Source organism: Hyaena hyaena, unplaced genomic scaffold (assembly GCF_003009895.1).
Source record: "Hyaena hyaena isolate Hyena2069 unplaced genomic scaffold, ASM300989v1 scaffold_12, whole genome shotgun sequence".
Lineage (NCBI taxonomy): Eukaryota > Metazoa > Chordata > Mammalia > Carnivora > Hyaenidae > Hyaena > Hyaena hyaena.
Genome location: NW_024080644.1, coordinates 2,401,657 through 2,414,773, shown reverse-complemented (window position 1 = coordinate 2,414,773; position 13,117 = coordinate 2,401,657). Strand labels below are relative to the sequence as shown.

The 13,117-nt window shown below is 38.3% G+C and overlaps 1 protein-coding gene and 1 long non-coding RNA gene across 3 annotated transcripts in view; one reads left to right on the top strand and one right to left on the bottom strand.

Moving 5' to 3' along the window:
• MED14 (mediator complex subunit 14) overlaps positions 1-13,117 on the bottom strand; it is a 68,512-nt gene that overhangs the window by 32,453 nt on the left and 22,942 nt on the right. For both annotated transcript variants that reach the window (XM_039256589.1, XM_039256580.1), the window contains exons 11-13: positions 11,139-11,264; positions 8,822-8,900; positions 3,437-3,596 (exon numbers count right to left, since the gene is read on the bottom strand). In XM_039256589.1, coding sequence (XP_039112520.1) covers positions 3,437-3,596; positions 8,822-8,900; positions 11,139-11,264 — 365 coding nt within the window. The remainder of the gene's footprint in view (positions 1-3,436; positions 3,597-8,821; positions 8,901-11,138; positions 11,265-13,117) is intronic.
• Positions 1-13,117, top strand: part of LOC120248312 — a 58,244-nt gene that overhangs the window by 37,979 nt on the left and 7,148 nt on the right. Inside the window, exon 3 of the long non-coding RNA XR_005532552.1 lies at positions 12,879-12,990. This is a non-coding gene — a long non-coding RNA (uncharacterized LOC120248312). The remainder of the gene's footprint in view (positions 1-12,878; positions 12,991-13,117) is intronic.

Here is a 13,117-nt window from a genome sequence, read left to right as displayed (position 1 = left end):
GTATAGGGAGAGGGAGAGAAGGGAGGTGGGAAGAGAGGAAAGTATATGTTGGTCAGAGCAGTGGTCCAATGGCATTTCTCTCTCTCCCTCAAGTATTTAGGGGACTTTTCTTAAATTTTAGGTAGACATTGAAAATAGTAAGCTGGTAAAGTGGGTAAGAGCAAGGTCTCTAGAGCCAAACTGGGATCAAAGCATGAGTCCATCACTTCTCAGCTCTGAGGACCTTGGGCAAGTAACCTAACTATTTTGTGCCTCAGTTTTTCCATCAGGAAAATGAAGATAATAATCCCTTCTCTACGGAGTTATTAGGAGGACTGTGTTAACATTTGTCAAATACTCAGCCCACTACCTGGTGTATAGTAAGCTCTATATGAGTGTTGACTATTTTTTTTTAAAAGTTTCTTTATTCCTGAGAGAGTGAGAGAGAGACAGAGTGGGAGCAGGAGAGGTACAGAGAGGGAGCCACAGAATCTGAAGCAGGCTCTAGGCTCTGAGCTGTCAGCAGTTGTGGGAGTTTTTTATAAAGCTAAACATACACTGAGCATATAACCTAGCCCAACAATCCTATTAGTTACTTATCCAAAAGAAGTGAAAACTTAAAATCACAAAGAAACCTGCATACAAATGCCTACAGCAGCTTTATAATTGCCCCACTCTGGAAATAACCCAGATGTCCTATCACCAGAGAGTGGCTAAACAAACCATCCATACTATGGAATACTACTCCAATTAAAGGGATATATTTTTTTAAAGTTTACTTACTTATTTTGAGAGACAGAGAGACAAACAGAAGGAGGGAGAGAGAATCCCAAGCAGGCTCCGCGCTGTAAGTGCAGAGCCTGACACAGGGCTCAAACTCACAAACCACAAGATTGTGACCTGAGTCAAAACCAAGAGTCAGATGTGTCAGATGCTTAACTGACTGAGCCACCCAGGTGCCTCAATTAAAGGAACGAACTATAATACACACCACAAAATGGGTGGAAATCAAAGGCATTATGCTGAGTGAAAGAAACTAGATTGACAGGCAAACCCATAAAGACAGAATACAGGTCAGTAGTGACCAGTTGAGAGTGAGAGGAGGGTTTGATTATAGAGGAGCAACACGAGGGCATTTTTGGGGTAATGGATCTGTTCTGTGTTCTGCTGAGATGGACATTACAATAGTGTATGCATTTATTCCAACTCAGACACAAAATAAATTTTTCCTGTATGTAGATTATATCTTAATAAAGCTGACAAAAGTAAAATGGCAGAAAGACATCTAAAGGCAGCAAGCCTTGGGGCGCTTGGATGGCTCAGTAGGTTAAGCATCCGACTTTGGCTTAGATCATTATCTCACAGTTCGTGAGTCTGAGACCCACATGGGGCTCTGCGCTGACAGCTCAGAGCCTGGAGCCTGCTTCGGATTCTGTGTCTCCCTGTCTCTCTGTCCCTCCCCCACTCACGTTCTGTCTCTCTCACTCTCTCTCAAAAATAAACATTAAAAAAAAAAGTTAAAGGTAGTAAGCCTTTCCTCTGTATTTCTTAATGTCCACAGTCATTTCCACTACTATGAATATTATCATCCCTAAGTGAGAAATAAGGATGAAGAGTAATGTGCATTCAGTTTTGGTCTGAACCATGTGAAACAGCTTACTGCTTTTTAATATATCATTAGTCACTGAAACTAAGGTCTGGCTTTGGTGATACTAAGATCAGAAATACTAGGGGCGCCTGGGTGGCTTAGTCGGTTAAGCATCCGACTTTTGCTTAGGTCGTGATCTCGTGGTTCGTGGGTTCGAGCCCCGCGTCGGGCTCTGTGCTGACTGCCAGCTCAGAGCCTGGAGCCTGTTTCAGAGTCTGTGACTCCCTCTCTCTCTGACCCTCCCCTGCTCACGCTGTCTCTCTCTCTCCTAGAAATAAATAAAACATTAAAAAAATTAAAAAAAAAAAAAGAAAGAAACACTAAAACCATTTTGTCTGTGGCTAAGTATAAGGATCTTTGGGTATTCATGGGTTTGATTATTATACATATATTCTGAATATCATGTAGACCAGACAGCTCACCAAGAACGGAAACAACAATCATTTGTCATGTATTAAATCCAGTTCTACAACTGGGGTTTTAAATTCAGAAAAAAGTGAAATTCACATCCCTGACAGACTTGGGGCTCTACTCTACATAAATAACACTAAGTATAGATATGTCAGGCTACACAAGGAATCTTTTTTTTAGTATTATCTTTTTAAAAATTTTATTTGTTAAATTTTTTAATGTTTACCTATTTTTTAGAGAAACAGAGCACAAGCGGGGGAGGGGCAGAGAAACAGCAGGGAAGGGGCAGAGAGAAATGGAGACAGAATCTGAAGCAGGCTCCAGGCTCTGAGCACAGAGCCTGATGCGGGGATCAAACTCACAAACTGTGAGATCATGACCTGAGCCGAAGTTGGACAATTAACTGACCGAGCCACCCAGGCAACCCTTAAGATAGTATCTTTTAAAAGCACAGCTCAAGACCTCAAATAATTCACTCCTATGGGTACTTGGGTGGCTCGGTCAGTTAAGTGTCCAACTGTGGCTCAGGTCATGGTCTCACAGATCATGGGTTCAAGGCCTACACTGGCCTTTGTGCTGATAGCTCAGGGCCTGAAACCTGCTTCAGATTCTGTCTCCGTCTCTCTCTCTCTGCCCACCCCCCAGCTGGCTCGCTCGCTCTCTCTCAAATATAAACATCAAAAAATAAAATAAAATAAAATAAATTCAATCCTTTTGCCTTCCACCAACAATCTTGAATTAAGTTTTTCAAACATTTTAGATTCTTTGCCAAAAATATCTACTTGGTACACACAGAAACTTCTACAAGCAGAGAAATATTTAGGGTGAGTTCATATTTCAAATTCTTGCAAATTTTAACCAATTCAAAGATCTCAAAGAAACTAACTAGAAAACACCCAGAAAAAGTGAGAAAAGAGTAAGAAAAGATCCTACTGTGCCCTGAAAGGTATATACATCAAAAGGATGAGAATATAGAGCTACTTCACTTCAGCCAGCCCATATTTTAAAAGGGTGCATTATGCAAGTTAACACTCGATTAAACCCAATCAAGTTTATCTGACACCAAAAGATCTCCAAATCTTCACAGTAGTTGCTTCCAAAGTTCTTCTTATATAGACAAGATGCTTCATGCGAAGCAGAAATTAGGCCTCACTACAGGAAAGATCCAAGGGTGAGGGATGGAGGCACATCTATATTCCCCAACCCCGTCTGATCACTGTATCATTTCTTACACATATGATTTTCCTCTCTCCCCAATCCCTACCACCTAGGTTGGGAATCACTAAACTTAAATATCCAATAAAATATATTTGTAAATTAAGTTAAGCAATAAATCATTTGAGATACTAATAGAATTAACTGAACTTGATCACCCAAATCCCCCCTTTGCATACTTACAATGTAGTACTGTGGAAGACGGGTGAGTTTAATGAACAGCTTATTCTTAGAAAGCTTTCCAATAGGATGGGTTGAGTAATTGGACAGCTGCAATGTTTCACTGGCTAACGTAGGCAAATGTTTTATAGACTGTTTGCAACGCTGTTGTCCAAGCCAAAACCTTAATTGAAAGGAGATAATTCACATTACAAAAGCATAGATTCTTCTGTGTGCAACTGATTTGTAAATCGATTAATGAAGACCACTAAAAAATAACAATCTGAAATTTAACTGAACCAGTAAAAAGACATAACCATAATGATGAATCATTTCTCCACTTTTACATTGGTCTGTTAGTTCTAGTTCTTTTTCTTTGTTTTTAGAGAGAGAGTTAAGAGCGGGGAACAGGGGCAGAGGGAGAGAGAATCTCACCATGCAGGGCTTGATCCCACAACTCTGGGATCATAACCAGAGCCGAAATCTAGAACCGGACACTCAACTGACTGAGTCACTCAAGCGCCCCTGTTAGTTTTAGTTCTAGTTTAAGGAACTGAAACCGCAATGTGAATGATTTTGATTAGTTATAAGGAAAAATTAACTAGTATTAAGGCTGGGACACTATACAAGTTTATTATAGAAGAGATTTCGTAGGGTTTGTTAAGACAGTAATAACTAACCTCAACACCTTTCACAAAATGCCTTTAGTGTTTACAAAACAGAGTAGAACAATAAATAGGTATATAAAGGTGCCTAATTTTCTTTAAAAAAATTTTTTTAATGTTTATTTTTGAGAGAGAGAGAGAGAGAGAGAGAGAGCGCGCACAAGCTGGGGAAGGGCAGAGAGAGACAGAGACACAGAATCCGAAGCAGGATCCAGGCTCTGAGCTGTCAGCACAGAACTCAATCAATGTGGAGCTCGAACTCATGAACCGTGATGGTATGACCTGAGCCGAACGAAGTTGGACACTTAACTGACTGAGCCACCCAGGAGCCCCAAAGGTGCCTAATTTTTCTAGTATCACTGGAGATATACAGTCCTAGTTCTTACACTGTGTATGTATAAAGTGATGGGTATATGTAGCAGGTGCCAAGAAGTATTAATTACCTCCTTTCCCTCCCCTCTCAGTTCAGCCACCAGATTTCAGTTCGAAGCTTTTTATAATATTCCTTTCACCTATTTCATTAGCTGTCCTTGAGGCTAGATACTGTGTGTGTGTATGTAAAATATGTGAAAACAGGATAAAATAACTGGTTCACAAACTCTCACTGATTCACAATGAAGTAACTACAGAAAATAAAATGAATTTAGAAACTTCTCACAGCAACATAACAATTATCACAACATCCCGGCTCACAATCAGTAGGCTGGCCTTGCTGAACAGGGTACAGACCCGTGTGGGTGCTGCTGCACTGGTGAGGGGAGCTGCATGTGGCACAGATGCTGTGCTAGTCACATGCAGTGAAACCACGTCCTAACATACGATGTTTGAAGGGTGGTTTGTCAACTACTACCCAAAGATGTAGAAGATCTAGAAACTTTTTTCCTACTGAAAAACAACTTAAATTATCTTCAATGTCACAAGATCAAATGCTAGAACTGGCCAAAAATTAAGAAATGAAGAAAAACTTTGAAAATACAATACTTGCTTCATTTTAGGTAAAAGTTAAAAATTAATATTCTGAACTTGCTAAACTGCTTTCAAATCTCTACTTCCAGTCCCATCAGCAAGTGGGACTACGAGACTGGTATCTCTATAAGTTTTTAAAAGAGAAACAAAATGGGGCGCCTGGGTGGCTTAGTCGGTCGAGCGTCCGACTTTCGCTTGGGTCATGATCTCGCGGTTCGTGGGTTCAAGCCCCGCGTCGGGCTCTGTCTGTGCTGACTGCCAGCTCAGAGCCTGGAGCCTGTTTCAGTCTGTGACTCCCTCTCTCTCTGACCCTCCCCTGCTCACGCTGTCTCTCTCTCTCTCCTAGAAATAAAACATTAAAAAAAAAAATTTTTAAAAGACAAACAAAAACAGTTAAGATACACATTATCTCCTGTGATGGGCATCATCATCTATCCAACTTAGGTAAGTTACAACAAGCAAGAAATAAGCTCATTTGTCACCTTAAAAATTCTAAATACAGTATGTAAATTCTAAATACATATAAACGTATATTCATATGAATTCTAAATCCAACATACTCTTTTCAAAGCACACATGGAATGGCCATTTTACTTGACCTTTTATCTTGTTACGATTTCATGGAACAAAAAAATCTGAGTATAAGAGTGAATTTTCTATATTAACTACCTATGTATACTTCCAATGAAAAATGTGTAGAGATTTTTTTCCCTTTATTTTTATACTATTTGTTCTGATATTTACTGAGATGCAATTCTGTCTGCTGATATAATTAAAAAATTAGGGCTTTTTTTTTTTTTAAGTTTATTTATTTATTTTGAGAGAGACAGAGACCGAGCAGGGCAGGGGCAGAGAGAGAGGGAGAGAGAGAATCCCAAGCAAGCTCTGTGTGTCAGCATAGGCTTGATCCCACAAACTGAGATCATGACCAGAGCCAAAATCAAGAGTTGGATATTCAACTGACTGAGCCACCCAGGTGCCCCAGGGCTTATGTTTTATACATGTTTTTCCATTTCCTTTTTCTAGAATTTGTTTTCATTGCACATTAGAAGAAAGGTGATCACATGAACAGATACTCCAAATCATTTGTTGTGAGAAAACTGTAAATTAAAATTTATCACAATGCAATACCTCATCACACTTACTAGGCTGGCTATAGTCAAAAACAGTAACAAGTTTCAGCAAGGAGGCAGGGAAATGGAAACCTCAAATACTGCTGATGTGATTTTAAAATGGTACAGCTGCTCTGGAAAGTAGTTTGGCAGTTTCTTTAAAAAGTTAAACATAGGGGCGCCTGGGTGGCTTAGTCGGTTAAGCATCTGACTTTCGCTTGGGTCATGATCTCACGGATCGTGGGTTCGAGCCCCGCGTCGGGCTCTGTGCTGACTGCCAGTTCAGAGCCTGGAGCCTGTTTCAGTCTGTGACTCCCTCTCTCTCTGACCCTCCCCTGCTCACGCTCTCTTTCTCTCTCCTAAAAATAAATAAAACATTTAAAAAAAAAAAGTTAAACATAAATTTACTGTGCAACCCAGCAATTCTACACTTAGAGGAATGAAAATGTAAGTCCACACATAGACTTACACATGAATATTCATAGCAGCATTACTCATAATAGCCTCAAAGTGAAACAACCCAAGTGCCCTTCAATTTATGAATAAACAAAATGATATATATATATATATCCACATAATGGAATATTATTCAGCCATAAAAAGGAATTAAGCATCGATAACTGCTACAACATGGATAAGCCTCAAAACATTATGCTAAGTGAAAGCAGCCAGTCACAAAAGACCACACACTTTATGATTCCATTTTTACGAAATGTCCACACACACACACACACACAAAGAAATCTGTAAGAACAGAAAGTAGATTCATAGTTGCTAGGGGCTGAAGCTGGGAATGAGGATTAACTGTAAATGAACACCTGTCTGAGGTGATGAAAATGTTCCAAATGTTCTAAAACTGGATTATGCTTATGGCAGCAAAGCTCAGTAAATTTACTACAAGTCATTGAATTATACCTTTAAAATCGGTGAATTTTATGATATGTAAATTATACCTCAATAAAGTTATTTCAAAAAATTAATGTCCCATGATATTAGCAATAAGCTGGTCATTCACCAAAGATTATTTGAGAAGCACGATTATAAGTGATAACCAGGGGGACCTTTCTTATAAATTATGTGTTTAAGTAGAGAGACACATTTGATAAGTTTAAGGCTTTGGGGACTTAGCTTTCTGGTTTTAGGTTATATTTCCGCTAGCTGGAACTGCCAGATAAACCACCTCAAGTTATGCATGCTGTGAATTATTAGGCATTTAAGTATTTAAACCTTATTTGTTTAGCCAGAATGCATAAAAATGCACCAAACAATGCCAAAGCACTAAAAATTTTGGAATTTATTAGAGCATTATTCCTTACTCAGAGTATGGAGTATCACTTTTCATATACAGTTAAACTAAACAGCTATTCAAAAGGAGGCTCATATAATATCATCTATCTGTTGGCACTAAAAATCACATCTTGTTAATGAAAACATTACTTGACTATAGTGAACTCTTCAAATATTTATACAACTCAAACTGGCAAAAGGAGAAGGGGTAGGCTAGATCACAGAGAACAGTCTAGCCCTCTCCCCTTCATCTGCCAGTTTGGGTTTTGATCTCCAAATTTATTTTTATCCCATGGAATTTTGTTTTATTAATTTTATTTATTTTTATTTAAAAAAATTTTAATGTTTATTTTTTAAGGAGAGACAGAGTGAGCGGGGAAAGAGCAGAGAGAGAGAGAGAGAGAGAGAGAGAGACAGAGACACGCGCGCGCGCGCGCACACACACACACACACACACACACACACACACACACAGAATCCGAAGCAGGCTCCAGGCTCTGAGTTGTCAGCACAGAGCCTGATGTGGGACTCAAACTCACAAACCATGAGATCACGACCTGAGCCGAAGCTGGACGCTCAATCGACTGAGCCACCCAGGCGTCCGTTTTATTAATTTTAAAATAGAGTTTGTTAGAGTTGCCATAATGGCTTCTCTGTGTACCAGGGTGGCAATGAAACCTCATAGAATGGGCTCTAGCTCCATTTTCAATTTTATTTAGTTTGACAGTTTGAAGCATTCAAAAGACTTTGAGACAGTACTGAATGACAGTATCAGAGAAGGAGAAACAACAATTCTGAATTGTCAGCTGGTAGATGCATACTATGAAGTTTATCCTGGGTAAGAACAAATAAGACTCGGGCACCTGGGTGGCTCAGTCAGTAGGTTATGTGTCCGACTTCGACTCAGGTCATGATCTCACAGTTCGTGGGTTCGAGCCCCGCATCGGGCTCTGTGCTGACAGCTCAGAGCCTAGAGCCTGCTTCAGATTCTGTGTCTCCCTCTCTCTCTGACCCTCCCCTGCTCACACTGTCTCTCTCTCTGTCTCAGATATAAATAAAACATTAAAAAAAAAAAAGTCAAAAAAAAAAAAGCACAAATAAGACTCTACTACAGAGAATATAAGATTCAATTCAAAGGAGTGAAAGTTAAGGCTCATGCCCTTCCTACCTGTATTTGCCCTAGAGGGGAACTAGATACAAAACATTGCTATCTTGGCCCTATTCCAAGAGAATTTTGACTCCAAGTACCAAAAGATGCTCAAGTTTCATGTCATAAACATTAAGGACAGTAACTGATCAAGAGTAATGATGGGAGAAGAAAATACATCATGTCAAAATAACTTTCCATTTTTAGTCTTGAGCTAAATAAATAAGCTTACTTAAGTTGTTGAATCCAAGGAATAATTCGTTTCATATCATCGTTCACAGACTTCTCCATGTCATCCAGCGTGACCTGGTCTATAGAATATAGCACATGGTTAATTCGTTGCTTACATGAGGCACAATATTTAGGTAGTCCAAAACTTAAGTGAAAATTATTGTTTTAGGCAAAAGTAATGTTATTTTTGAGTCAGAGAAAAACGAAATGCATCATTAGACATAAACTGACCTAATTTGTTTTCCCTCTTTAATATTTAGGGAGAGTTACAGTTAAGACAACTAATCAATAATAGCAAATGTCCACTAGCAGGAAGAACAAGTAGCAAATACATGAATTCATTCTTTGCCTGCATTTCAATTCCCAAAACTCTAAGCCTAGTTAATTAATATTTTTTACTTGCATGTATTTCAAACTCATAGTATTACCAAACTTAGAACCTTAAAAATGTAAAAACTATCAAACTCCATTAAAGTATTTATTAAACACAAATGATTTCTGGCATAAGCAAGAGCTACTGGGTGAAGTTCAGCTTCCTAAATGTCACCCAGAATTTTTAATGACACCAAAAAATGCTAGCAATAGCATGTTTTGAACAGAAGCAAAATATAAAATGATTTCAGCTAAAGAAAAAAAAGGATAAGAAAATTAGAACAGCATTGCTATGGGTTAAATTCCCCTCCTCCCTCGCAAATTCGTATGTTGAAGCCCTATTCCTAATGTGATGATGGTATTTAGAGGTGGGGCCTCTGGAAGGGAATTAGGTTTAAATGGGTCATGAGGGTGGCACCATCTTGATGGGATTAGTGCCTTTCAGAGTCACCAGAGCACTTACTCTCTCTCCTTTTCTGCCATGTGATGACAGAGAGAAGGCCTGGGTCTACAAGCCAGGAACAGAGCCCTCACCATAACCTGACCTGGGCGGCCACCTGATGTTACACTTCCAAACTCTAAAGCTATGATAAAATTTCTATTGTTTAAACAACCCATTCTGTGGTCCTTTGTTACAGTAGCCTGAGCTAAAACAAGCATATATCCACTAAAACAAGAATGACTGCCAACAGGTAACTTTTTTTGGCTTCTGTTTTACCATGGTCAGCTTATTTAGGAGTATGTACGGTGTAAATAGTCAAGAAAACAGTTAAATTCTGAAGAATGAACAACAGCTAGCTTATGGTCTGGAACCACAGTTAAAAGGTAATTCATAGTGTGCCACTTATAAGCCATCATAAATGTGATGTGATTCAAAGTAATGAAGCCGGTTTTCCATGAACAATTCATAGAAAAAGCTATCTTTTTTTTTTTTAAGTTTTTTTATTATTTATTTATTTATTTATTTATTTTTGAGAGAGGGGGAGAGGGAGAGGGAGAGAGGGAGAGAGGGAGAGAGGGAGAGGGAGAGAGGGAGAGAGACACACATACAGACTCTGAGGCAGGCTCTAGGCTCTGAGCTGTCAGCACAGAACCTGATGCAGGACCTGAACTCATGGACCATGAGATCATGACCTGAGTTGAAGTCAGATACTTAACTAACTGAGCCACCCAGACACCCCTAAGTTTATTTATTTTTTTAGTAATCTCTACACCCAACATGTGAGGCTCAAACTCATGATCCCAGGATCAAGAGTCAAATGCTCTTCTGACTGAGCCAGCCAGGCGCCCTGAAAAATTTATCTTTACAGCTCTACAAAACAAGCAGAAAATCATTTATTTTCACCAATCTAGCTTAATATTAATTTCAAATGGAAAATGTGCTAATATATTCAAGAACACTGTTCTGTTAGCAACACAAAAACACTATGTTCCAAGTAGTTCATTGATTCAGAATACCAACTTGGTAACAGAACATATTAAATCAAACTTTAATTTCTACTGTGTTTAAGTCAGGAAAAAAAAAATCCTTTCCTCCAGGAGTCTGTACCCTAAGTCATCTTTTAGATGTTTATACTGTCATCTGTATATGTTCTTTAGCCATGAATGCCATTAGAATCCCTTGCAGTCATTTCCATGTCACCCAACTATTAGCGGTAAAACAGTTCATCTAAAAACCATCAGCCATCACCATTATTACTTTTATATAAGAGAAACAACATAAATGTACTTCATATTGGGAAGTTTAACTTCTGGTACGAGAAAATCCAAGGCAGGGTTAAAACTGGCCCCAAAGAATGGACATCGGCCAGAGTTATTCCTTCCACATCTACTTTCCGTACTGCTGATACCACCCCTTCCCAATACCTAATGGTAGAAAAATTTTATTTTGCTTTCGTTAAAGTATTTTTCCTTATACTGAGTGACTGTGTCATAGGGTAACTTACCAAGTCCATAAAGCATCAATTGAAACATTCCAGAATGCAAGTCTACAAAAATGTGTAGACACTCCGAGTTACCGCAGGGCTCCAAGATGGGAACGACAAGAGCTGGAAGTGCAGTCTCTATGGAAGCTGAACAGTTAAGAATGAAAAAGTGTATTTCTATCTGAGTATTTTTAGAAAAAATCATTTCTCAGTGAGTAGAAACAAACTATCAAACAATCCTGAATGTTAGAGGAAAAACATGATTTTGCAAAACTGGAATAGTACTATTATGTCAGTAGCTCAAAAGAAAAAATGTATTCCTCAAGGTGACTTGAAACGAACATACTCCTCTCAACCACTACAGCAAAAAAAAATAAATAAATAAAAAAATAAATAAAAAAAATCCAAGTTTCCTTAAAAAGGGTTGAAATAGCTAATGAAAATATTAACTTCATCACTGAGCTGAGTTCTAGTTTTACTTTCCACTCAGTAATTACTAATAAGTTAGTTTTTAAGGATTTTCTTTTTGTATAGTGAGAAGAAAATGGTTTGGTAAACAGAATAAATTTCATTGATGGCCTATATATTTTCAATGCCATTCTTCACAAAGAGAGGTTTTCTGGCAATTAGGGCCCATGTGTTTAAGAAAACCACTTGAAAACCATTAAACATTATTGTTTATCAGGAAGAAAATTTTTTTCAAGTTACTTATGTACCTCATTCTCAAGTCACAGATGAAATAAGAACATAAGCAATTGTTAAACACAAATTCCCAAAGCTGCCAATATACTGGTTCTCGAGTTTCACCAGGCCCAATTAACTCTTCCCTTAATCCCACAAGCTGGCACAACAAAATCCAGTAAAGGAGCAAAGCATTCACTGAAAGCACACCCCGTGCTGATCAGACGGAGAAATATGCTCTTCTAGTTACCAAGGTCCTCTAATGCTACAGCACAGAAGAAAAGGCAGGCAGTGAGGAGAGTAGTTATGTAGGCCCAGCCTTTCACCACGTGCGACTTCTCTGTGCTACTTTGTTAAACAAGAACAATAACATCTTCCTGTCCATGCCTTGGGTCCTTAGGAGGAAGAAATGACAAGTTTGTAAAGGTGCTTTAAAAAGCCAAGTGTTCAACAATGTACATTATCTATACCCCTTTTATGAATCAAAGAAACAAACCAAACCCTCTTTATTAGGAACCTGCACAATAATGAAAATGGGCGAAGTTATCATTGGTGCTATCTATACAAAGAAATTATCAAACAAGTTAATAAAGCAAACAAAACTGCAGGAGACATTTAATCAGGTAAAAACAAACTGATCTGTGAAGAAGTGTTGTGAACATACAGAGTCAGCAGAGCTCTCACCTAAAACATACACACACGAAAAGGTACAAATTCCTTTTACGGTATCTTATAACTCAGAGCAGTGGGACAAATTAGTTCAAACGATGTTTTGCTGAATTCACCAGGTTAATACAATAAACAGTGCTTACAGACCTGAAGCAGGGTTGCTGGTTTTTAACAACTATCTGGACTGTTAATAATTCCTAATGGAGTAGGAACGTATTCTTAGTGTAGTAATGGTGTAAAACGAATTCTGACAATTGGGATAACAATTATCATTTCAACCTAATTATCAAAATTGAGTATTATTGAAAAGACAGGGCATTAGAGAAGAATATAGAAAGCTCAGTCCAAAAAAGAGAAAATACTTTGATGTGTATCTCTAATGACTGCCAATGTCCACGTTTTTCTTTGCAGAAAATAAATCAGGCCCTAAGCATTTAAAGGCAACTGGCTTGAAGGTATCCAAGATGGTAAAACTTACAAATAAAATATAGAAGAGAGAATTAAAGGCTGTGCAAGATGACAGGTTGGTACACTGCTTTTTCCTGCAACAGAAATATATATAAATCTCTTCTCTGATTTCTCCCTATTTATTTATTATTTTTTTAATGTTCTTTTAATTTATTTCTGAGAGAGAGAGAGAGAGAGAGAGA